The sequence below is a fragment of the Gymnoscopelus braueri genome (assembly GCF_963280865.1).
Source record: "Gymnoscopelus braueri genome assembly, chromosome: 15".
Taxonomy (NCBI): Eukaryota; Metazoa; Chordata; class Actinopteri; order Myctophiformes; family Myctophidae; genus Gymnoscopelus; species Gymnoscopelus braueri.
The window spans coordinates 38,830,982-38,857,033 of NC_137620.1; the positions used below are offsets into that span (position 1 = coordinate 38,830,982).

Below are 26,052 nucleotides of genomic sequence, written 5' to 3' on the forward strand. Positions count from 1 at the left end.
GTGGAGTAAAAAGTACAATTCAGTAAGGACCACTCACATCATAAATAGATTTAATCATATATTGCAACAAATGGAATACAGCATGATAAGCAAAATCAGGGAACGCTATGCAAAACCCCCCATACAAGAGCGGGCAAGACCTTTAATCAGATTAACTTGAGTCATGCACATTTTAATTGCCATTTACTTCAGAGTAATGCAAACATGAATTTCATTTTAACATTCAGTTCAAGACTCTTGACTCGAAGGTGAAGGCTGGGGTAGTGGAGGTAAACTTTGCCAGCAGCATGCAGTGTGTGTGCGGCAGCAATTGAAAAGCATAGATCCAGTGTAAGAGGGAGACATATTTAAACGGACCACCTTGTTGTGCGAATGAGTTGTGATTGGTGTGAACAGACTGACAGGCATATGACTCCCGTGACCTGCATGAACTAACACAATGCTTCATTATTTGCCTCTGAGATGTAGTGGAGTAGAACTAAAGTATAAGTGCCTGACATTTTACAGTCAGTAGCAGTACAATAGTAATGTCAGAACAGAACTTGAGTAAATGTAATTACTTTCCACCCCATTTATATATCCATATCACTGTCTTTAACTTGTGTGTGTGTGTGTGTGTGTGTGTGTGTGTGTGTGTGTGTGTGTGTGTGTGTGTGTGTGTGTGTGTGTGTGTGTGTGTGTGTGTGTGTGTGTGTGTGTGTGTGTGTGTGTGTGTGTGTGTGTGTGTGTGTGTTAGATAATTAAATAAATAAGTAAAAAACATAGGTGAAAAGAATAGCAGAGGTACTTCTGTGGCCTATTGAGTAGGGGTGGGACGATATGGGTACCTCACGATACGATATATATCACGATGTTCGATATATTGCGATATCACGATATTCGATATATATTGCAAGAAATTTCACCAACGATATATCACGATATCTGAAAATATCGATATATTGCGATATCATGATATATTGCATGAAAATTCACCAACGATATATCACGATAGTCCTTGTATTCAATTCATAAACACATAAAATAGCACCAAACAGTTCAAAATCATCATTACACAAATACAGAGTAGGAAAAACAAATCACAAACTTAAAAAAAAAAAAAAAAAAAAAAAGATATTTTTTGGCAGTATATTATTTATCGCGGGAGAAAGTATCGCGATATATCGATATATCGATATATCGTCCCACCCTATTGAGTGAGCATACAAAGTGATCAGTCTGATCACTTCTGTCAGACATCTGAGTTTTTTAGGGTTTAAATGTAAATGGAGAAGCAACATGTGATCATCCTCTTTTGACAGACAAACAAAGGGAGGGTTTTCATAAAATGTTAAATAAGAACGATGCCACTAGTTCCTGCGTTCGGACGCAATGCAAGCATAATGTATTAACTATGCTGATCTGGACTAGGTTGCACCAGCTATTTTTTATTATTATCCATTTCTAAGTTTGTGTGTAAAGTGCCTTACTAAGCTCCTCTCAGCAACTACTAGTTAGTTTCAAACTAGTGATTCACAGAGTCAGGCTACCCCACCGAAACGAACGTCTTAAAGTAAGTGGTTACTAAGCAACATTGTGTGGCTACATCCAATCAACAATGTAAACAGGAAGTCAGTGCAGCATCATGAGCTTTAACAGAACAGACCATAGTGACATACAGTACTTGGCTGTCTCTTCCACATCAATGTATTACTTTGTTTTGTATGTGTTCTGATTAGTATAATTAGTTTAATATATATTAATTTAATACATAATGCATGTGCTGTATAGCTGATGTTATGCCAACTAACAAATTATTGGGGTCAGTAAATCTTATATTATAAGAAGGTTATAAAATGTGCTTTTTAGTTTATCCAAACATGTATACAATTGGTTTCAAAAATGTTTATTATGATGGTATTTTTTTATGTTGACGAGTATAATCTGCACACTGCAAATATATTTAACAAAATCAGGCTCATGAGATCCAGCACTTAACAATTTTATTAACACAAATTAAGCACTGGTAGAGGTGCCAGTGATGGAGCTGAAGACATGCTAATATTAAAATGACATTACATAACATGAATACATATTACAGTATGACATTATCAGACAGTTACAAACTTAAAATTCAAACAAATGTTTAAAATCAATCTCAATTATATGGTGTAATAACTCGTCTTAATAATACCTCAAGTAAGAACATAGTTACAATGTCATATTTACATTACAATATAATCTACAGTCTACAGTCCCAAACACCGCAGAAACATAAAACAAGGTACATAATGTTAGCCATCAAGGTGCTAAGCCTGGCAATTAACTTGTCAGGTTGTACCAAGGGCCAGGGAAGAGAGAGGGGTGTGGCTGGAAGGGTTAGGTTTGGGCTTTTGTTTGGGTTAGCCCTGACAATGCAGGTGGGTGATGGTATAGTCCAGGGGTTATATGTGTACCAGCTTGGTAATGGGTAAACATATGGGGTCTGTTTTTGTATCTGCCAGCCTGAGACATGCTGTAACCATGCACTGTCATGGACAAATGTTTGTAAAAAGTTGTTGGCATATAAGTAAATGGCACAACTTTGAAACCTTCTCTGCCTGGCTCATCATTCTACACCTCACTGTCCACTCAGTAAGGTCCTCACACTCCACCACCACAAAACCTTACAGTACCCCATGGTCTAAAAAGCACATGGCACACATGCATTGGGGATACGTGTGTCCTACTTTTATATACAATAGATGGATACTTTGGGTGCAAAGTAAGGTGCAAGGTGCAAAGCGGTTGTATTTAATCTCTGAAATATGGCATAGCAGTGGTGGCCATTTTGTGGTGCCACAGATAGAAACCCCTTTCTTTTTCCCCATAGAGATTTCAGAAAATATTTATATAAATTATCTTAAGCCTGGAACAAATCCATCCTGGCTCCTGGTGAATCATGACCATAACACATTTGATTCTGTGTCAAAACATATTTGAATATAGTATATTATACTATATTTAATAAATACCTATTTGTTTTTTTTATATATTTTTTGACAGAATAAGAAAGTTTTTTTTTATTAATATTTTTTTGATTATTCTTTTGTTGCATGATTCGACTTAGATTGGCAGTCAAATTAGTCTGATTCAACTGCCAATCTCTCAGTCAAATCATGCAAAAAATATGTTATGCAATAGAGGAACATTCCATTTGGTGCTTAATGTCTGATTGAACATATACTTGCTTGGTTTCTCCCAATAAATCATGATGTATATCCTATTTGGCAAACTATTAGTCAATTAATATAACAAACTAGACCAATCTCTCAGTCGAATAATAAAAATGAATGTTTTTTTTTTTTTTTTTTCATGATTCGACTAAGAGATTGGCAGTCGACTCAGACACCCCTCGACTGATTAGTCAATTATTCGAATAATCGAGGTCAGGCCTAGTTTGCAAGGTACCGAAGTAAGCTGTGACCTTGCACTTGTCACATTGAACTCTTCCTCTCTTCTTCACTCAAACATCTCCATCTGTAACACAATAAAACCATACAAAACAGACTAACATTAGACATTAGAAGGAAACAAAGACATTGTGGTTTAATGGTTCTTTGACTTAGTGTGTACTCATGTGCAGATGAAAATTATTAAAAATATTATTATTATTTTACTTTTTTTTAATAATTTCTCCCTTCATGTAAACCAGACTGATTCTTCGGTTAAAACCCATCAGCATATAGCTGTGTACATTGTGGCTGACCTGTATTTATCTTCACAGTGGAGTAGATGTCTTGTCCTTCAGAGGTCTGGTCTGGAGAAAAAAGAAAGAGACATTTGGTCAGGATAACTCATATAAATATTTTTTATGAATGTAAAATGAGTTTGGTTTGCTTTTAGACAATGACGGATTATGAACTGGACCAATGGAGTTAATGTAACCTAAATGTACACGAATATACTGTATGTAGGTTAGCGCTCAAATATGTGGCCCGCCCCCAGCCCTCCTAGGGCCCTCTGACCACCAAGCATAATATGTATATTTCCTTGAATAGAGCCAACTAACAAATAATATCACAGTTCAAGCTCCTTCCAAAAGTTAGGGAATTGGATCACTAAATGTTGGACACTTGGATCGATCTAAATGTACCATGAATAGGACGATTGATCGGTTACAAAATAATTAATCGGTTCACTGAAGCTTTGCCGTTAATTCTACGTCAGTATTTACTAACCTGCTGCAGAAAACTCACTGATCTAATGTTTACAAAAAGATTCAGCTAAGTTCTTAAGCTAAAACCTTCATAGACACATAATACATGACTTCTAGACAGAAGCATAAACATTTGTACTTCATTTGTGCAACTTTTCAACTCAATGTGGTTAAATGTGCAGGTTTCTCAGCTGTTTTCAATAAGCCTCATTAACCCACTTGACATGAAGCAGCAGGTATTTCTGTTGAAAATATATCCACTGCGTGGTTAAATAGGCCTACTCTGAAATCATTCATGGATCAGGCTAATATTCTTGCAACATTGGTTGGTGGAGAATAACAGCGAAACTTACTTAAGATGTTTGTGAAATTTACATTTGAAACGTGTTTACATGACTAGATATTAATCCACTGGTCTAAACATCCCTGAGAAGGTATGTATTATAGCGTAACTGCTTTGAGATTTTTCTAATGAAGTCCAATACTCTTTACCAATGGTCTGCCAGCAGAAACTGCAAAGTTTCCTGACTTTTATTGATTGATTAAATGAAAATCAGAAATGTAAACAGCACAGAGATACAGTAACGCATTTAGGCTAAAAGGATAACACAAAAAAGTCCATTGTGGTCCTATGCTTTGTGGACTGAACTAAGTCTGCGCATTTCATGTGCAACACACACACACACACACACACACACACACACACACACACACACACACACACACACACACACACACACACACACACACACACACACACACACACAGAGTATGTTTCTGTGAGTGAGCTCAGTGTGGTATTGAGATACTACCTCTCCTCTTCCTGTGGTTAGCTTCCTGCTTCACAGTCACAGCAGCATACGTCACATACTCACTCTGTCTGCCTGGCCTTGCAGTGTGGTTAGCTCCATGCGTCACAGTCACAGCAGCATAAGTCACATCTTCACTCTGTCCGTCTGACTCACTGACTGTCCTCCTACAGCCTGCAGAAAAGAAAGAGTCAACCCACGACGTGCCACTGCTGTTGTACACTGGCTCACCTACCAGTGAAAAGCCCCCACTGGGAGGACGTATGGAGCCTTCGTCCTACTCCTCCTACTCAACATTCCCTGATGACAGGGGCCGCCCACCCCTGCCCATAGGAGTATGTATTTCTTACAGGCACATTCCCACAAGGCTGAGGAAGAAATGCCACCCGAATTCTTTCAAATCAGCCTCATGGTGGCGCTAGAACAGGCCAATTTGTGTTTTTACCTATATAACAGCACCGATCGGTGTGAAACTTTGCACGGTGTGAAACCTCTGCCCTGCATTTTTTCACCTGTTTTTTTTTTGTTGCAAAAACAATTATCCATTTCCAGGAAGAAATGCCACCCTTTTCACATTGTCATGTTATAGCGCCACCAGGAGGCCAATTTTTGCACATAAAATTTTTTAGATCACTCCTACGTAAGTGATGTCAAGGGATCAAGACGGATCTGTCCGATTTTTCATATTCCATCCTGATTGGCGAATTCCGAACATTGCTGGCCCACAATACCCTACCTGACCTAGCGGAGACCTGTGCTCCGAGGAGCGCTTTTTCTAGTTTTGCAGAACACAGACACTCAACACATCTACGCCAATCCATGAAATGAGTTTGTTTTTGCCACCATGCCTCTATAAGAACAATAAAGTCTGATTCTGATTCAGAAGAAAACAAAGGGTGAGGTCTTCTTGAACACACACCTGACTATCACATCACAACGTGGGCTGAGTTACGAGAAATACCGTTATCTATTATTTTCTTCCTAGTTCCCCAAACTGTTTCTGATGAATGGAGATGACAAACCTGTAGACATATATCCATACCTACAACAGTATATAGAAACACAAGCATTTTTGATTATCGCCTCAGTCCAATCCTTTCATTTTATTAGTTGTTTTTGATTTTATTTAACTGGCAGTGGCAGCTGTTTTGTGATTAGACTGGGATCAATTTGCTTTCCAGGTTGACGATTTGGTATGGGTCTATAGCAGTTATGGAAACGCGGTCCGCGTGTATGTGAAACCAAGGAAAGCCTGCAGATGTGAGTTTATTTTGCGACTATTCTTCAAGTTGAAGCCATTCTCATTCATTCATACTCCTTCGATTTTGGAACCCAACAACACAGCTAGATGGCAGGTTCAGTAGGTGAGAAGCTAGTCTAGCGTACTACAGCACCAAATAACTTTGCTACTATTCTGAGGTTATTCCTATTGCCTCCAATGCGTTATTCCTTTGTTTTGCCTCCAGCTAACACTGACGTAATGACGCTGACGCAAAAGGGGTCCATCTTACATCTCCTCTATATGTCTGAACATCATTAACATACCTCTGCATTTCTTCCAGAGACACAGACCCGGAGTCAGTAGAAAGATGAAGATTCCAGCACACTTCAGTAGGTATAGAGGGATAGAGGGAGAGGGAGGAGGAGAGGGAGGGGGAGACATAGAGGGAGGGAGAGAGAAAGAGTCTGATTTGGAGACCAGAGAATCTGAAGCAGAATGAGACACATATTGCTCTTAAACACACATTTTAAGAGCTGTGAATCTCTTTTAAATGTCATTCATTTCAATTCTGTCTCAGCAGATATTTACAGATTTGCATTTTGAAGGGCAGAAGCACCAGTGCAAATCAGACTGTGTTTATTTATTTTAGCACTGATAGTGAGTGTGTGAGATCTCAATGTCGAACGAACACTTGTTTGGTCGGTACAAACCACTTTGATCATTTGTGGTGTAACAGAGCAGGACCGCTTCTAGGGGCTGCTACAGTGCGTTTTCTTAAGAGAAGCTAGACACACAGTACAAGGGGGTTTAATATAATCTCTGAATTAGTTATGGGTGCGTTTTGGGCATAACATAAATTAGACAAATCAGGGTCTCCAATTCCTTTTAAGAAGGGAATGTTGACGATGGCCTAGAAAATGACAGCTGCGTTGGATTGAAACTATAATGACATCTGTGTTGTGCTTAGCTCCGATTTGCAGCAGGCGGTGCAAGATAGCGCCCTTAGTGTGTAATTAATTGATTTATTTTGCATTCTTGTATGACTAACTCACCTCTCACATCCATCCTGCTCTCTGCTGACTCTCCAAGGTCAGAGATTACACACTTGTAGAATCCTTCATCAGACTTGTAAACATTGTGGATGGTCATCTGTCCTGTAGACTCAGTCCTGATGAAGGATCCATCTTTACAGAAGTCAGCTGGGAGGCCAGAGGTTGGATCACCAGTTTTCTTGTCTTTGGACAGGCAGCGTAGTGTGACATCACTTCTCTCCGTCACAGGAAGTACAGGGCTCTCTAAGATCACATCTCCATCTAGAACCAACAGCAGGTGTATTCATTAAGATTATTAAAATGACTGAATTTATTAATTCTCCTGACATAGATTTGTTGGAAGTAACCCGGGAGATGAGTGATCATTTATATCATACATGGGCAACTGGCGACCCGGGGGCTACATGCGGCCCCCACCATCACTTAATGCGGCCCGCAGGTTAATATCGGAATACTGATATATTATTGATTTCAGCTGTTACAATTGCAAACATGACCCGCTTTAATTGTTACTACTATGTTAGTTGTAGCTTAATGACTAGTATTACAATTCTATTGTCTTTTTTAAGTTCATAAAGTTAACATAAGTATAACAAAATGCATTTGACATTAAATTAAAATGTTACTTTTCAGGATTTCAATTCAAAAATAGCAAAAAAAATATTTGAATTCCAATTCAAAAATAGCAGATCTACTGCGACGCCTTTTGAGCTTGTAGATCTGCCTTTTTTTGCTATTTTTGTGTGACATAGAATGGCTCGACAGTATATGCAATGTGGCCCTCTGGAGTGAGTGTGGAAATATAGTGGCCCTCTCCATGATCAAAGTTGCCCACCCCTGATTTATATTTAAAACTTCATCAAGAGAACAGACGTAGCATTGGCTTGTCAACGTTAGAACTAGAAGGACACAAATAACATTGACCTCTTGAATGGTACTGAACTTATATATGTCTTTGTGTTAACGGTGATAGTAAGTCAGTTATGTCTGTCTACCTACCGCAATATATTGATTATATTGATGTCATTATATTGATTGTACCAGAGATCATAATGTTGATGGACTTGCTGCTTTCTTCTGATGTGGACTCACACCAGTAAACTCCCCCATCCCAACGATACGGCACCATGATACAGGACCCTCCTACACAGAATCACAATGAAAAGAAAGATGATTTCAGTTGCAGTAAAATACATCATGTATCTATCTATCCATCCCTTCCAATACATACCCTGGATGTCTCCCCATCCATTGCTGCAGGTTCTAGTCCCTTTGTCAGTGGTCTGTCTTTTCACAGACCAGCCTAGGATAGAATTCCCTTCTTCCTCACAGCTCAGTGAGATGGACTCACGTACAAAGAACTGAGCTCTCTCTGGTCTGACTCTCAGACACACTAAGAAGAGAGAGAGGGAGAAGGGAGGGGGCAGAAAGAAAGAAAGAAAGAAAGAAAGAAAGGATGAGATGGAAAGAAGGGATGAGAAGGAAAGAGGGGATGAGAGTGAGAGATACATTCTATACCTGCTGTAGACATTATGTTCTAATCAGATCTGAGCAGCTAATTGTCATTGTAAATAACATTAAAGGCAGGCCAACCGATCATTTTAAGATCTGAATATTCAAATGTGAAAAAAACAGAGCTTGTTTTCTAATTTGGCATTCTCATGTTTTATTAATGTTGGAAAAGGTGCACACCAAAATGTCTATAATCCCAAATTGAGCGGTTTTATAATTAGATGAAAGAATAACAACACCACATCTGACTGCCTGCAATGTGTTCATCTGTGGAAGTCAGTTGAGGATGCATAGATCATCTTTTTTCTGTTTTTCTAAAACAAATTATTATATCACCCACTGAGGAAATCCTTTATGCTATGCTGTGCATCAGTTTGATTGTGTGCAATTACACAATTGTTGAGTTACAATAAGCAGATCGAGATTACTAATTAATACCTTGTTTTAGGTTTTGTCATGATGCCACACATTGCCATTGTAACCACAAGGGTTGTTATAGCAACTACAGAAGAACAGGTAACCATGTCTTATGGTAAAGAGAAACAAGAGTGCTCTGTGTTTCAGGGTAGTGTCAAAGGGAATAGGGGAGTGAAAGGATTGACACTAGTACCTAACTACATACAATATTAATACAGACTATTCAAATGACCAATATATTTACTTTATATGAATCATAACAATTATACATTCATTTATTATGAGGTGGATTATGTTGGGGTTTGAAAATCCCTGAATTAACATTTAGGGTGTACAGTTGTCTAGTCTCACCATCTGTTTGAGCAGGTCCACAGCAGATGAGAAGATACAGCACTGTGTGGAAGGGTGAAGGGTGAAGTTAATGAGATCATTATGTGATTAAAAAATAAAAGACCTGCCCAGTCTTATCTTACCTTTTCTGAACTAAGCCAGTGTCATGCAACTTCATGTAAAGTGCAACTTTGTTTTATCAATTCAGACTTCCAATTTGTTAATTTCATTTCATGGTTCAGTTCATTTAATTATAATTGTTATTAAGGTCATTTCAATAATCTTTCAGTTTGCAAAGTACATGAATAATATTTCATTATCCAACTATAGAATAGTATGAAACTAGAAAAAGTGCTCCTCGGAGCACAGGTCTCGGCCAGGTCAGGTAGGTTATTGTGGGCCAGCAATGTTCGAAATTCGCCAATCAGGATGGAATATGAAAGATCTGACTGATCCGTCTTGATCACATGACTAGAGAGAATGCGTATCAATTTGCATGTTGTTTAAACAAAATCTGTAGGAGTAATATCAAAAAGTTTATTTTCCATTCTTTATATTAAGAATCGGCCTCCTGGTGGCGCTATAACAGGACAATGTGAAAAGGGTGGCATGTCTTCCTCTGCCAAGTGGGAAGTGCAAAGTTTCACGGCAACGTGCGAAGTTTCACAGCAATCGGACGCTTCGTTTATAATTTGAGGCATTTTGTTCAATCAAAACAAGCCACTTCTGCAAACTTTAGATGCCAATCTTAGCCAATCAGGATGGATTATGAAATATAATAATAATAATCCTAAAACGGGAGCAAAAATATTTTTTGGTGGCCCACCGGCCACTGGCCCAGCCACTGGCCCCTGCAAACCAGTACACGTTAGAGAGAGAGAGAGAGAGGAGAGAGAGAGGAGAGAGAGAGAGAAGAGAGAGAGAGAGAGAGAGAGAGAGAGAGGAGAGAGAGAGAAGAGAGAGAGAAGAGAGAGAGAGAGAGAGAGAGAGAGAGGAGAGAGAGAGAGAGGAGAGAGAGAGAGGAGATGAGAGAGAGAGAGAGAGAGAGAGAGAGAGAGAGAGAGAGAGAGAGAGAGAGAGAGAGAGAGAGAGAGAGAGAGAGAGAGAGTGTCATTCTGTGTGTTTGGGGTGGCGTTTTGTTTCCTGTTTAAATGTTTCATGCTCATTCTTTTCGTGTTTTATTTCTTTATCTGTCTTATAACCACTCCCTTCCTCTCTTTTTTTAACACATTCTTCTAGATGTTCTCTCTCTTTTCTTCTCTCCTACCTCTTGGACTAATTTGGCCTTTTATTCTTCATGCAAATAATACGTTTATTTTTTTAAACCTTATAAAGTGAAACTGTTTGCAAACATTGGACACCATAACAATATTATATGGTGGTTCCTGGCACTAACGTCGTGGTTGGACATGGATACAGTCAGTGGAAAAAGTATTCAAATTTTTTACTTAGGTGAAAGTATCAATACTGCAATGTATAAATACTCTGTAAAGTCCGGAATAAAAAATGTACTTGAAAGGTAGAAAAATATTGGTATCAAAATGTACTTAAAGTACCAAAACTAGAAAGTAGGCTACTCATTATGCAGAATGTCCCATTTCACAAGTTTTCAAATGTATGACAAGCATAAAAAAAAATGTTTGAAAATAGCAGATCTACAAGATCTGTGAGCTTGTAGATCGTCTATTTTCGAATGGCCGAAATGTGTGCTATAGGGATAAAGTGGTTAATGTAAGTTTTGTAATAATAATCTAAATAGTAACTAACTAAATGTTCAAATAATTGTAGTGGAGCAAAAGTATAATATTTGCCTCTGAGATGTAGTGGAGTAGAAGTAAAAGTAGCCTACTGAAAATTGGAAATACTGCTGTAAAGTAAAACATTGGACAAAATTGGAAAAAAGGACTGTACTCAAAAAGTACAGTCCTTGAGTAAATGTACTTAGTTTACTTTACACCACTGTTTGTTACTGTCTGTTACAGGCCGAAATAAATATGTTCCTTGGCAGCGCAAAAAATATGCATTGTTAATTCGTTTGAACCTCATAAAGTTATTTAAATTGTGTTTGTTTGCATATTTTATTTGTGGCAGCTGGAGGGTTTGTGTGATAATAGCAATTTACCTACATGTTTTTTTCTTTCTTCTTCCCCCCGGTTAATGACATGATACAGACTTGAGCTGGATAGACCAATCGACAGTGGTGTAAAGATTTACTCAAGGACCGCCTGCGCTAAGCCGCTCTGGTTGGGGCCCCGAACCACATGTCACAGGGACTGACACAAAGAGATCCAGAAGTGCGTAGCACGTCCCTGACCACTTCATTCAAATTTCTCTGTAATCCACACGATCAACAAGTATGTTTATAAATACCAAATTGTGACTGTTAAGTTATATGATATAACTTAACAGTCACAATTTGGTATTTATCATACTGTGTGGATATATCACTAGCCGATCAGAGCTAAGATTTGAAACGCTTGTGACAGATTTTGGCTGAATTAACCACACTCGCTTTGCGACTCCAGCCCCTCTCTCTCTCGCAGTCATGTAAAGTAGCTAAGTAGCTACATTTACTCAAGTAGGCTACTGTACAATTTTGAGGTAATTTTACTTTACTGGAGTATTTCCAATTTTCAATACTTTTACTTCTGCTCCACTACATCTCAAAGGCAAATATTGTACCCTATAGTTACTTTGTAGATTTTGATTATTATCACAAAACACACTTCAGCCCTATATACATTTCGGCCATTTGAAAATAGCCGATCTACAAGCTCACAATGCATCGCGATGCGACGCATTGTGAGCTCATATTTATTTCAGGTCAAAATAAATGAGTGATAGATGCAACTTCAAGTTCTTGGATCTCCGCGATTAATTGTAGCCTAAACAAAGCGAGACACAAGACTACAGCCCCCTGCCCCCTGACCAAGAACTGTGGCTTTAGTTTAGATTGTTGGAAAAGCCACAGTATTAGTTCAACTCAAATGACTAAAGAACACTCCCTGATCAATCACCACAGGACGATCATTTCATTGTGGATTAGCCTATACTACAATGTGGCTTGTAATTTGCAACAGCAATGAACATGAACTTGGATTTGTACTGCTTCCAAGAGGGCTGTGAGTAGGCTACAATGGAACATTATGAATGAAATGCTGCTGGGTGTCTAGGCACAGGTGGAGGCGGAGTGTAGCAGGGATAGGGTTTACCTTTGCCTGTTGCTTTTTATCTGGAGCTTTTTAACAGCTAGGCCCGGGGAAGGTGTTAAAAAGCAGTCCATGATGCCCTGTGCTCCATTCTCCTCCATATGATCCTAGTGTAACCAACCTCCAGGCCCATAAGGGGCCATGTCCCTGCTGCTATTGGACAGACAAGCATTGCTTTCTGTATTCACCTGTGCTCAGACACTGTGTTTTTGTTCTGGAGTTGTTCAACTATGGAGAAGGGAGAAGGGAACAGCCCATGCCACTAATGATAAGTCACTGATGATGACCCCTGGTAATATTGCTTAGAAACAACCAGACTCTCCTGTGAGCCAGTCTGACATGGATATCCCTGTCTGCCTGACACCACTGGAGACCGGCCTGCATCGCTATACTGTACCTCTGCCCACGAGCACCTATCTTGGGCATAGGAGCCAGCAGATCCGCAAGGAGGTCCACTTGGGATGAGCGGGACTATCCAGTGATCCAGACCGACATAGGGACACCCTGTCGGCCTTACACATAGCCATGCACCACATGGAGTTCTTAGAACCACCATCACCAGAAACTGACTCACATATCAACACTCTCTCTAACCGACTATGAGCACTCCTCCTGGGCTCACAAGTGCGCCCCACTCTACAGCATTATTTTTTTGGCAGCTGTTATGAGATGGGAAAGGGAATCAGCCGATGCAGTGCTTTCTTGGTCCCCATAACTTTGATCTTCCATGGTCCAAGTGCCCAGGGATCTATCCAGTGACCCCCATACTCCCCTTTACCCACCTAAGGGGCATCCTACTGTAGGGTCACTAAACTCACAGACCTTTCACAGAGCTTTGCACCAACCTTCACATCCTCCAGGCCCATAATGGGCCATGTCCCTTCACTGTATCCCCATTGAGTAGCCCATCTTCCCTATACACCTGATGGCCCAGCTCAGTCCCCAGGTCGGGAGCTTTTCAAATAAATATATTGTAAGTACTTATTGTACAGCAGATATGTCATAAAGTCATTGGATAAAGTTGGTTGGAAAACCTATTCACCAATAAATGACAATTTACCCAATACAAGCACTTTCCTCACATTGTATCTCTAATCAGAACATGCTATTGTATTCCCCATAAAAACCCAATAAAGCAAAAAGAAATCCAGTTTATACCTGGTTTAGTCAAAAGGTTATCTCTAAATGGTGCATTTTGAGGCATTATCAGACATTTCTGAGCTGGGCATATATGGCAGATTTGGATCCAGCACCTGCCATAAATTAACACAATTTGCCTTCAGGGTTAAGATTTTTGGAAATCTGACCTACATGTAGACTAATTTCGATTGTTGCTATTTTGGAAAATGGGTAAAATAAAACCAAAAACATTTCAATCTGGTTTCTTGACACTCAAACTAAAATTGTTCTATAGACTCTTCACTTAAAATTAGAAATGAAAACTAAACTTTCACAACAACTTGAAATGACTGACTGTCCAGACTGTCTAAGTGAGGTGTAATCTGAAGTAATTTGATGTTAATTGGCAGCATCAAGACCATTATCTACAAATTAGAAGTGAAAAATTAACTTTCACATGAATTTGAAATGACTGAGTGTCCTGGTACCCCACTATCAATGCATCCACCGTAATGCCCCCTCCACCCCTTCCACCACCCCTTCCTCTACATCAAGGAACTGCTCAAGCCACAAACCTCCACTCGCAACCTCCGCTCTGGAAACAATAACTGCCCCTACCCACCCAAAACCAAGCTCTGCACCATGGGCGACCGGGCCTTCGACTGTGGATCTCTCTCCCGGACCACCTGAGAGCTCCACAGTCTGTTGATGTTTTCAAGAGAGGACTAAAGACTCACCTTTTTAATAAAGTATTCAGTTAGCTTTTCTGGTTTTTATCCCCCAGGTTTTTGCCCCATGTTTAGACATTTTTTAATGTGTTGTTTTTATGCGAATGTATTTATTCTGTACTGTAGCACTTTGAGATTTGTTTCAAATGTAAACTGCAAAAATAAAATGTATTATTATTACATTTATTATTATTATTATTATTATTATTATTATTATTATTATTATCAGCCTGGGCCTGCATTTGCTCCATCTCTCCAGCACCTTAATAACCTTTTTTTGTTAATAAAGTAGGGATCCCTGTGCCATTTAATATAATACTGTGTTCTAAAACGGCTTAGCCTCAACTTAATAAAGTTCAATGGTTATAGTCAACTAAATATGAAATGGACATAAAGTACTCACATGATATTATATAGGTTGATGCAAATTCCATTCTGACAAACTGACTGGAACTCACTAACAGAGTGACGGCTACGATGTTTGACATAGACCTCTCTGCTGCTTCTTGTTGTCTGAAGTGTCCTTTTCCTGTCTGGTAAGACCATAGAGTTAATAAGGGTAAGACGCTCAGCCACACACACCTTGGTGCTTGCACACACACACAAGCCTATACAGAGAGCACCAAAAAAGGTGAACAAATGCACACATACAGAATAAAGCAGAAGTTAATGGATCTATTTATGGCCTAACACATGCAACTACTACACCCTCCTGTCTAATTGATAAAAAACTGTTGTTCTGTAACAGTATCCTTGTATATTATATTATATTATATTATATTATATTATATTATATTATTATGTAGGCCTATGTGTATAAATGTGTAACAAATGTGTGGAAGTCATGTGCACAACCAGGCTGAGTGTGTGTGTGTGTGTGTGTGTGTGTGTGCGTGTGCGCGCGCGTGCGTGCGCGTGCGTGCGCGTGCACACACACATTCAGGACATACACCAGGCCTTCAGTCACACCACTGCCACAATCTGAGTGTATCAGTGGGCACTGCCCACTGATACACTCAGGTTGTGTTGTGGGCAGTGGTTTGGTGTGGGTGTGGCCGTGGCGTGTCCTAACAGAGTATTCCTACATGGCAGTATTGGTACTTTTACTTAAAGTAAAAACTGTGAGTACTTTTTCCACCACTGGGCAGAGTGTGGAAAGCCTGGTGACGGTGAGGTTAGTACCCGCCCATAAGTGTTGCCAGATCTGCTTATTATAAGCGACTTTGGCCTTGTTTTTCTGTAAAGTTGCTTGTAAATATTGATAGTTGCTGGTTGTGTTTTTTTGGGGTCTTGTTTCTAGTGTAGTTGCTTATTTGGGCTTGTTTCCTAATGTTTAAACCGGTTCTCAAATATTTTCATGTCAAGGATCCCCAAATTAAAGGCGCGTATTGGTCTGCGGACCCCCATCTGAAAATATTGTATGCCAGGGACCCCCATACAAGATTTGCAGTGTTAAAATGTTCCACATTTTTCTTCAAGATTTTATTTGAAAATAGCCGATCTACAAGCTCGAGCTCAAATAGCCGTCTGTTTTCATAGACTCACCTGTTTGCTTGTTTCTCTCGCCAAACCTGGCAACGCTGCCAGACATGCAGCTCTGTCGGTTCTCATGTCATAATAATTCATTTCTATTGACAGACATGCTTAAAAAACCTCGCCGTCCGCCGTGTTACTGCTGTCAGAGTTTGGGACTCTTTACAGTCTGTGTTCTGGACGTGGGTGTAGTAATGGCTGTACTTTAATGAATGCAAAGTTTAAAGTTTGTTTGGTTTTCGTGAGGATCAAACATGAGAAGCAGAAGTAACTCAGGCGTGAAACTCGACAACTATGCTCGCATTGTTCATCAAACCATCCTGAAATACCAAGTGAGTGTTGTTGCTGTTGTAGCCCTGAAACATGACTGTCATACCATGACAAGCGTCATGTGAACCATGGCTATTGTTGTTGTTGCTTTAGTTGTGTGTGTGTGTGTGTGTGTGAGTGTGAGTGAGTGAGTGACAGAGTCGATCGAGAGTAGCCTCGATCTCCAGGCTTTTATTGTTTATTAGTGAGAGAGACCTTTTGTTGACACTGAAAGTGTAGAAAATGGTAACTGTTCAACCGTTTCAACTCCCTGCACTGAGACACACACACACACACACACACACACACACACACGCGCGCGCGCACACACACACACACACACACACACACACACACACACACACACACACACACACACACACACACACACACACACACACACACACACACACACACACTACTAGTAGACTAGACAGTTATAATAAGTGTAAGAAGTGCTGTATAACGTTCATAAAGCATGTATTATTGTAGTAGTAGGTTTCAGTAGCTTTCATGTCACAATGGTTCAGTTGGGTTAAACATTATTTCCTTGCTGCCTCATGTTACACACACACACACACACACACACACACACACACACACACACACACACACACACACACACACACACACACACACACACACACACACACGTGCACTCACATGCCATGTCATTCATCATTCTGCAGCTGAATGAGTCACACACACACACACACACACACACACACACACACACACACACACACACACACACACACACACACACACACACACACACCAAATGTTTTCCTTACAGCAGTTACTTGAACCCCTAGACTAGAATAGCTTCATGTCCTCTCCAGTCATTTCCTAGAACAGCACTGATCTGACAGTAACTGGATAGGAGAAGACTGGAGTGGAGTGTATAAATCTATCCATCTGTCTGACAGTTGTTGAGATGTGGTTAAATGCATAGGGTGCAAGTTAACAGTTAATGAAACTAATTGATTTGATGGATTTTAATAAAATGATACATAGCACATCAAAAATAGTGCATCTACAAGCTCACAACATGTGATGTGCTGTGATCTGGTAGACCTGCTATTTTATTGTTCAAAGAGGTATAAAATAGGGCTTAAGTGGTTTATCAGACAAATTAATTTAGTCGATTATGAAAAATCAATCTCTGATTGTTTTGTCGATTCATTGATAAATAAATACACAAATGCATAAGAAAATATACAAAACAATTAACAAACACACTTCTGCTTCTCTGTCAATCAAACAAGTCATCAATAGAATAATCGCAAAGAAGATAATCAAGTCTTATAATCTAGTCTTATACTGCACACTGCAAAATGTAAACAGGACAACCATTGATTAAGATCATGCATTCTGGTCTAGCATTGGACTTGACTCAATTCTCTGGAATGTAGCTCATGTTTTTAGTTTATTTGGACCACTTCCTCTTTTGTCAACCCTCAGGCCCTCAGGACCCTCTCTGGGGCCCTGATTCAACCACTTTTTGACTATGCTTGCACCTCCTGGTACTCCAACACCTCAGTGTCACTGAAGACTAAGCTTCAAACCTCCCAAAACAAACTGATTCGGCTACTCCTCGGATTGGGGCCCATGACTCACCTTTCTCCCACCCATTTTGCCAGCCTAGGCTGGCTCAGGGTGGAAGACAGGGTTAAACAACTAAAAATGGGACTGGCCTTCAAAATTGTAAATGCAAAATTTGCCCGATATGCCCCCTATTCCCGCATATCTGAGTAAATACCTCCAAAAGGTTAGCGACACCCACAGTCACAATACCAGAGCGAGCATTAACAACAATTTGGTACCACCCACCCATAAAACAAACATGGGCAAATTCTTCTTCTACAGCACTGCCACCCAGGATTGGAATAGTCTAACTCCATCCCTCAAAACATGCAGTTCGCTGGGCTCATTTAAAAGAGCCTTAAAAAAGCACCTTTCAGGTGGCCAAAGGAGGAGGTAGTACCATTTTCCCGTTAGACAGCAGACCCCCCCCCCCTGTTCTTGTACATATCATTTTCCCCCTCTTTTTAATTTTTTTGTTGTACAAAGTGATATCTTTTTTGCTGTTTTTTTTTTGTAATGATATTCGAACTGTGGTGCCACTATATATGTATATTAATTGAATACCAAGGCCCTCATTGGAAACAAGTCCGCAAGGACTTTTATGAACGGACCTGTTAGACAAAGTATTTTAAATGTAACTGTGCTGTTTTACATTTTTTGCCTAATAAAATATTCAATCAATCAATCAAACTAGGAGTAGGAGAAACATCTTGGTAAAGGATGCCACTTCTGAGTGGCTGTTTGAATCAGATCCAGACAAACCACAGCCCAACACTGTACTGGACTGGTACAGGAACACCCTGAGTTAAACTCTAAAAGTGTACAAATTGACAACTATCAGGATTATTTTTACATTATGCTTCCAACAAAACGTGTGACACTAGAGATGATGTGAGGGACAGCGGTTAGTGCAATGTTTGGTTCGATTCTGTATGTAAACCTGTGTTGAAACTTTCCCCCTGTCTGTCCTTAGCTTCCTGTCTCTACACTGTGTGACATAAAGCCACAACTGCCCTAAAATGATTTTTAAAAGATGATAGTGCAACGTAGTGAAGGGTCTAACTGTTAGAACTGAGTTTACGGCCAATTTCAGGAATCACCAGCTGCTTATTTCTGTTTAAGGTTTTTTTATTTTATATTTTCACATACAGGTCTATGACAAAAGGCATACAAAAACAGTGAATGTATGTTACCCCTCCCACCCCCCCCAAAGTTCCCGCTCCGAAAGAGCCACAACCCTGGTATCTCCTTGTACCATTAACACAAAGGACAATACAGACAAATACGACACAATTGCAATGAAAAATGAAAGCAAGTCTCCAGCTGCTTAGTTCTAACGTCAAAAACAACCGTTGTTGTATGATTTCCATAAAACCTTTCTCTCCAGATAGTCAGAATTACTTAATAACTTTATTATTAAAATTACATTATTGACTCATTCTTTGTTAGGTTTAATTATTAGATGAATACCTCATTCTATAATGGTGTTATTCTAATTAGCACTTAGCAGCCTATAATAATAATTAAGATGTGGTTTTCACTGTCTGGCACTGGGTGATCACGTAAGCCTTAGAAAACGGCTGTGATCAGGTGCCCAAAAAGGTTGCCCACCCCTGGTTTTGGATAGGTCCAGGCTCAAGGATTGTGTCTCGCCTATCCTGCAGGGAAAGCACAGTCAGGGGTTATATGTGTGTGGGTGTTTGGGTGTGGGTGGGTGTTTGGGTGTGTGTGTGTGTGGGTGTGTGTGTGTGTGTGTGTGTGTGTGTGTGTGTGTGTGTGTGTGTGTGTGTGTGTGTGTGTGTGTGGGGGGGGTGTTTGGGTGTGTGTGAGTGTTTGGGTGTGTGTGTGTGTGTGTGTGTGTATGTATGTGGGTGTGTGTGTGTGAGTGTTTGGGTGGGTGGGTGTGTGTGGGTACGCGCATGCTTGCATCCGTGTCCTTCCCCTGTGCTGAGAGAGCGTTCCAGTTGGCATGGAGTACAGTAGTGTCATATTTCTGTGCCTGAGTGCCTACAGAGGATGCTGTGTTGGAAATGTCACTGTCTGTGTCTGTGTTCCTCTCTAGAGTGTGGTGAAACTAATGAGAGGGATTCTTCAGTGCATTATGAGACAGGTATGTCAACAGTGCTGAACGCACAATCTTTCCAACGCACAACTAAACACATTACATTTACATTACATTACAGTCATTTAGCAGACGCTTTTATCCAAAGCGACTTACAATAATTCCATTCAACATACGTAGGGAAAGAAACTACTCACCAGAAGTATTAAGTGCATTCTCTTCTAAGACAAGCAACTAAGAGTATACCTAGCGCTAAGGTAAAAGTGCAATATATCAGCTACCTACTTTCTTAAACAGATGAGACAAAATAGTAAAATCAAATGAGCAAGAGCTAAAACAAATACGTGTATCAAACACGCCCTTTCTCTGACACACACATGCACAGATTAAGGACTGGTTAATTTCCCTTTGGGAGAAATGAAAATAGAGCCCCGCCCCCTAGTGTCTGTGTTTGACCAGTTATTTTGTATACAAACATTGAGACTACATGTGCACACAGGTTGCAGAAAGAAACAATTCACAAACCAGCCAATTGGCATCTATCTAGCCATCAATATCCACAATCTATTTCTCTAACTCTCTTCCGCCCACAGCTGGATAAGGTGGAGAAGTTTAAGTACAGTAAGAGTACGTCAGACTCCCTGCATGCCAAGTACAACATCAGGACGTGTGGGACGGTGGTGTCTGATGACCAGTGGGGACATCTGCAGGTGGACGCCACCTCTCTGTTCCTCCTCTTCCTCGCTCAGATGACTGCCTCAGGTGAGACTGTGTGTGTGTGTGTGTGTGTGTGAGAGGCAGATGCTCCCTTTCATTGGCGTAGTTCCTCTGAAACAGTAGTTAAACCATGTGAGGCAAATTAAATGCTTTTAGCCTTGGATTGAATGCTCAGGGTATTAATCTGAGTATTGATCGTGTTGTCTCATGTGACTGGGATATAACACAGATGATGCCTGTGTTACAATTCAGAATGCTCTATAGAGTCTATAGTCCTTATCCTCATCACTTTGAATAAGTCTATATCATGGATACTAGTTTAAACAACAAACTGATTCATATTTATATAATAATAGAATGCACAGTTACTCTCACATAGCAGAAGAGAGTACCGGTCCATTTGCCTATAAACAAATTATTTGTGTGTGTGTTATGCACATTCGTTCCAGGTCTCCATATTGTCTACACGCTAGATGAAGTGGATGTGGTTCAGAACCTGATGTTCTACATAGAGGCTGCCTACAAAGTGGCTGTAAGCATTCTTTGTATAATGTATACCCCAAACATGTTGCACGTCCATTCAGACAGTTGGAGAGCTGGGAGAGATATGGGGACCGAAAAATCAGGTGGTGGTGACCGTTTATATTCTTCCAAAAAATCAGGTGGTGGTTTTTGTTTATATTCTTGAAAAGAAAGCATTACATTACATTACAGTCATTTAGCAGACGCTTTTATCCAAAGCGACTTACAATAAGTGCATTCAACATACGTAGGCAAGGAAACTACTAATCACCAGAAGTCTTTAAGTGCATTCTCTTCTAAAACAAGCAACTAAGAGTATACCTACCGCTAAGGTAAAAGTGCAATATATCAGCTACCTACTTTCTTAAACAGATGAGACAAATAGGAAAATCAAATGAGCAAGAGCTAAAACAGGGGGATTCTTGGTTGCACAGGGTAAAGGTCCTGTCCACCACCGTAGAGATTAGAGGTTTGAATCCTCTAGTGCCTCCAGCTTGGCTGGGTGCTCCAAACAAATGGGGGGGAAGGGGGGTAAAAAAAGAAAGCGGGACAAGGGTACTAGGCGTTTGGTGTCACAAAGGTGCCACAAACATACGTATTCACCCCAAAGTGTTAACAGTAGGTTGTGGTGTTATGACAATAATTGGTCGTCTTCTGGTGTCCCACAGGATTATGGGATGTGGGAAAGGGGTGACAAGACGAACCAGGGCATCACCGAGCTGAATGCCAGCTCCATAGGCATGGCCAAGGTTGGTATGAATGCACATAATGACATGCATCAATGGTGTAGGTTCATAAAGACAGTTTAACATCATCTAGTTCACTCTGAGTCTCCCGGACCCGTCCCACAGAGTTGTTTATGCTCTTCATCATACACTCTTGTCAATTCAAAAAGAAAAGAAGGCATTTGTCAATTCAGATGATATCAAACTGTCTGAGTGAATCTCCACTATATTTTCATGAAGAAATGTTGATTATGCAAACCAGCATGCATAATGCCTGTTAAAATGACAATTTATGCATTTAGCAGACTCTCTTACCCAGAGCGAGATCAGAATAAGCAGACTAAGCATGAACCCTAGTCAAGAAACAACAAGGTAAACAGTCACATAAGTAGAGTGGAGAGAGAATAATGTAGTGCCTCAAAGAAACTAGGATATCAGATAAACAATGAACCTGGCATCTGCCTAAACAACATGCTATCTAAATGGCGTTCTTCACATTTGTTAATTTGAATACAAAAAGGTCTGAACAAGTAACTAACACATATCTGTTGTATGACCATAAACATTACTACTAGCATAGAAACCTCAGTTCAGTCACCACATGTGACCTTTGCACAGACCCCGGGGTCGCACTGAGAGAACAGAGAGAGAGAGAGAGCGCTGTTGGGCAGCTGAGAATGTAATGGTTCATGGATGACTGAGGAGATAATGAATACTTTGCTTTGATATACCTGCCAGCCACATACACACACACGCGCGCGTGCTATTTTTCTTCGTCACACTCACCACACTATCTCTCGCTCGCTCGCTCGCTCGCTCGCTCGTGTACAGGCAGACAATCTCGACTTCTTTCAATATATTCAATGTGTCCTCAGTCTCTCATTCATACTGTACGCATGAATGCAACGTAAATCTGCAGTTCTGCTCACTAACCCTAACCCTAACACACACAAACACACACACGGCATGCTGCCCCCATGTTATCCTTGGTTCAGTTGGTTGTGAGGGTATCAGGTTCATACAGTAGTAGTAAAACCTCAGAGGTTTCCAAGAATGTCAACATAACCTAGTACACATGCACACACAGGCTAATTTCAGACTTAATGGAAAGGGGCACCACAGTGGTACATTCTCTACTCGCCCTGTCAGGAGGTCACATTCATCATCAGTGGTGTTGACAGCAGCAACACAACATGAGCTGAGAGCTTTGAACCCATGCTGTGATGTTTGTTGTGCTGTTATCTGTTCTGTACTGTACTAGTCTATTCTTCTCTGAGCTGGGATTTGAACCCATACTCTGCCGTTATGCTGTTCTATTCTATTCTATTCTTTACTATACTATACTATACTATACTATACTATACTATAATTATACTATTGTACTATATTATGCTTTTGTCTATTCTGAGCTGGGATTTGAACTCATGTTCTCATGTGTTGTGATATCAGTTCTATACTATATACTATTGTTGTCCTCTTTCCTCTCCTCTGATTTACTTAACCACTTAAGCCCTATACATAACAGTATACGTTGTTTTATGTCAAATAGCGATATATGTTTTGAATAACTTTGCAGAATATTCACCTATTTTCACCAAATATTTGCCTATTATTACATGCCCAGAGTAGGGACACTAGGGTTCAGTAAACAATATCGCACTAGAGGGAGTGCTGTTGGACTGTATATCAACACAGCTGTGATCCAGTCATAAGCGTGAGATTACAGGCCGGGTGCTGAAGATAATCACAGCCGTGCTGATAACAGCATGAGTGCGATATTACTTTTATGCACAGTTATACAAGCACCATTTATTTGTTAATAGTAATACGCGACTACAGATTATGATCGCAAACACAAGTAGTTCCGCTACTGGACAGTGTCCTCTGCATTTACCCATCCTAACTATATTAGGAACAGTGGATGTCATTAATACGGCGCTCAGGGAGCAATTAGGGGCTTAGTGTCCCTAAGTGAACTGGTGGTGGGGAAGAACTGGTGACCTCCTGATTCCCAGAGGGCCTCTCTGAGGGCCTCTCTACCCACGTGTAATACCCTGCTGTCATGTAATACTTGTGTTGTGGTGTTTGATCTGCCCTGCAGGCAGCCCTGGAGGCCCTGGATGACCTGAACCTGTTTGGAGCTGAAGGAGGACCCAGCTCTGTGGTCCATGCACTGGTTGATGATATACAACACTGTCAGGTACACACACACCACACACACACACACACACACACACACACAGACACAGACACACACACACACACACACACACACACACACACACACACACACACACACACACACACACACACACACACACACACACACACACACACACACACACACACACACACACACACACACACACACACACACACACACATACATACATGAAAAAGAGAGGAGGACAGAGTCATTATGAGAAAGATGGAGAGAATGTGTGAAAAAGAGAGGAAGACAGTGGTTATAAGACCCACACACACGTTCAACGTGTCACCATCACTTCTCACGCTCTGTTCAGACTGCAGGCCAATGCATGTTTCTCAAATCTTCTCTTCATGCCCACACTGCTATTTGCAAGGGATCAGATCGGATTAATCTGCACTGGTTGCTGTGTAATGCTTCATGTACACTGCACTGTAGTACGACGATGTCGATTGTGTGGTGAACTTGTGGATCCGCTATATTTGTCGAATGACAAACTATAAATCAGGCCTCAGTGTCCGAGTGTCCAGACGGAGACACATCTTTAGAGATCAGATTTAAATTGCATTTCAAACCACTTAGGAATGTGGTTTGAATCTGGTTCACAAAAATCAGATTCCATGACACACGCACGCACGCACGCACGCACACACGCACGCACGCACGCACGCACGCACACACACACACACACACACACACACTCATGACATACTGCCACATGCACTTATCCACCCATTCATAATAAATAAAATAAAAAAACGTATGTTTACATTCTTGTGTGCAGCATCTTTGGTCTACAAATCAAGAGGGAGGCGGTCTTAAGTGTTGGATGAAATGTGAGAAAAAGAATAAGTCTCTCTCCTTCCTGTCTTTCAGTCCATCCTGACCTCCATGCTGCCCAAGGCGTCCATATCTAAGGAAGTGGATGCAGGTGTGTTGGCCATCATCTCCTACCCTGCCTTCGCTGTGGAGGACCTCAACCTGGTCAACATCACTAAAGGGGAGATCATCTCCAAGCTACAGGTCAGTACAGTGACATGAGATGGGACACCTGCTGGTTGACAAGTGTTATTGCCCAAAGGTCAGGCAATATTTCTCCTGAGCAAGCAGCTATTTCCTAGCCTGGTAAAGCCCCTCCCTCCGGAAAATCTCATTTCCATTTGATTTCAGGAAGGAGTCTGGCCTGAAGGCTTGTCTGGGCGTTTCTAGCCCGTTCACCAAATGGACGAGCCTATCAGCGTCGTCGCTCATCGTTCTGTGATTGACAGTGACAGTTGGCCACTCAGGTGGCGAGTTCGAGTGAGCCCGAATGGGACCGAGTGCAGCCGACAAAAATGGAACGATCCGCCATTGTTTTCTGTAGGCAGTTACACTTTTTACTTTCGGTTTTAAAACGCTCTCAAACTTCTTTTTTGAGGCACGGAATTTACTTTTAAGATATCGTTTGGATTGAATTTAGTTGTTTAACTTCATATATGTGGTCAATTAATCATGACAGAGCCTATTTAAAAAAAAATAATTAGAGAACCGGCAGGGGCGGGCAGTGACACGCATGTATCCGAATAAGTCTGAATAGTCTAACAAACACGACCACGCTGGCTGACCTGTGATGAATCATGGTTGAGGAATGGAATGACATCCCACGGCAACATGTGATAAGCATGAGGAGGAGGTGTGAGGCTTTTGTGACTGCCTATGGTTACTTCCACCTGCTACCTACAAGGGCATGGCCCCCCCTTTACCTTCAGGATTATGTTCCACCTCTACACCCCTTCTTGCACACTTCAGATCAGCTAACACAGGACGTCTGTCCCTC

General features: G+C 40.7%; 1 protein-coding gene, 1 long non-coding RNA gene and 1 pseudogene across 11 annotated transcripts in view; 1 reads left to right on the forward strand and 2 right to left on the reverse strand.

The window, feature by feature from the left end:
• Positions 1 to 26,052, reverse strand: part of LOC308101185 (Fc receptor-like protein 5) — a 223,304-nt gene that overhangs the window by 88,208 nt on the left and 109,044 nt on the right. For 7 of the 9 annotated variants that reach the window (XR_013934499.1, XR_013934500.1, XM_080450569.1 and 4 more), the window contains exons 1-5: positions 14,979 to 15,072; positions 9,541 to 9,582; positions 8,492 to 8,653; positions 8,302 to 8,403; positions 7,261 to 7,521 (exon numbers count right to left, since the gene is read on the reverse strand). Coding sequence is in view for 7 of the 9 variants with exons in the window: in XM_080450569.1 (XP_080306695.1) it covers positions 7,261 to 7,521; positions 8,302 to 8,403; positions 8,492 to 8,653; positions 9,541 to 9,582; positions 14,979 to 15,063 (652 nt within the window). In the remaining 2 variants the exon portion in view is untranslated. Of the gene's footprint in view, positions 1 to 7,260; positions 7,522 to 8,301; positions 8,404 to 8,491; positions 8,654 to 9,540; positions 9,583 to 14,978; positions 15,073 to 26,052 lie in introns of those variants that run through there. The other 2 variants (XM_080450568.1, XM_080450567.1) reach the window with 2 other exon arrangements.
• On the reverse strand, positions 2,014 to 5,042 carry LOC308101197. Its single transcript, XR_013934505.1, has 3 exons — positions 4,990 to 5,042; positions 3,728 to 3,778; positions 2,014 to 3,498 (listed from the first exon to the last, which is right to left on the reverse strand). It is a non-coding gene; the product is annotated as an uncharacterized lncRNA (long non-coding RNA).
• Positions 16,221 to 26,052, forward strand: part of LOC308102139 (phosphorylase b kinase regulatory subunit alpha, skeletal muscle isoform-like) — a 35,135-nt pseudogene continuing 25,303 nt past the window's right edge. Inside the window, exons 1-7 of the transcript XR_013934995.1 lie at positions 16,221 to 16,440; positions 20,067 to 20,114; positions 20,660 to 20,828; positions 21,233 to 21,315; positions 21,974 to 22,054; positions 24,132 to 24,230; positions 25,113 to 25,259. The product of XR_013934995.1 is annotated as a phosphorylase b kinase regulatory subunit alpha, skeletal muscle isoform-like (transcript). The remainder of the gene's footprint in view (positions 16,441 to 20,066; positions 20,115 to 20,659; positions 20,829 to 21,232; positions 21,316 to 21,973; positions 22,055 to 24,131; positions 24,231 to 25,112; positions 25,260 to 26,052) is intronic.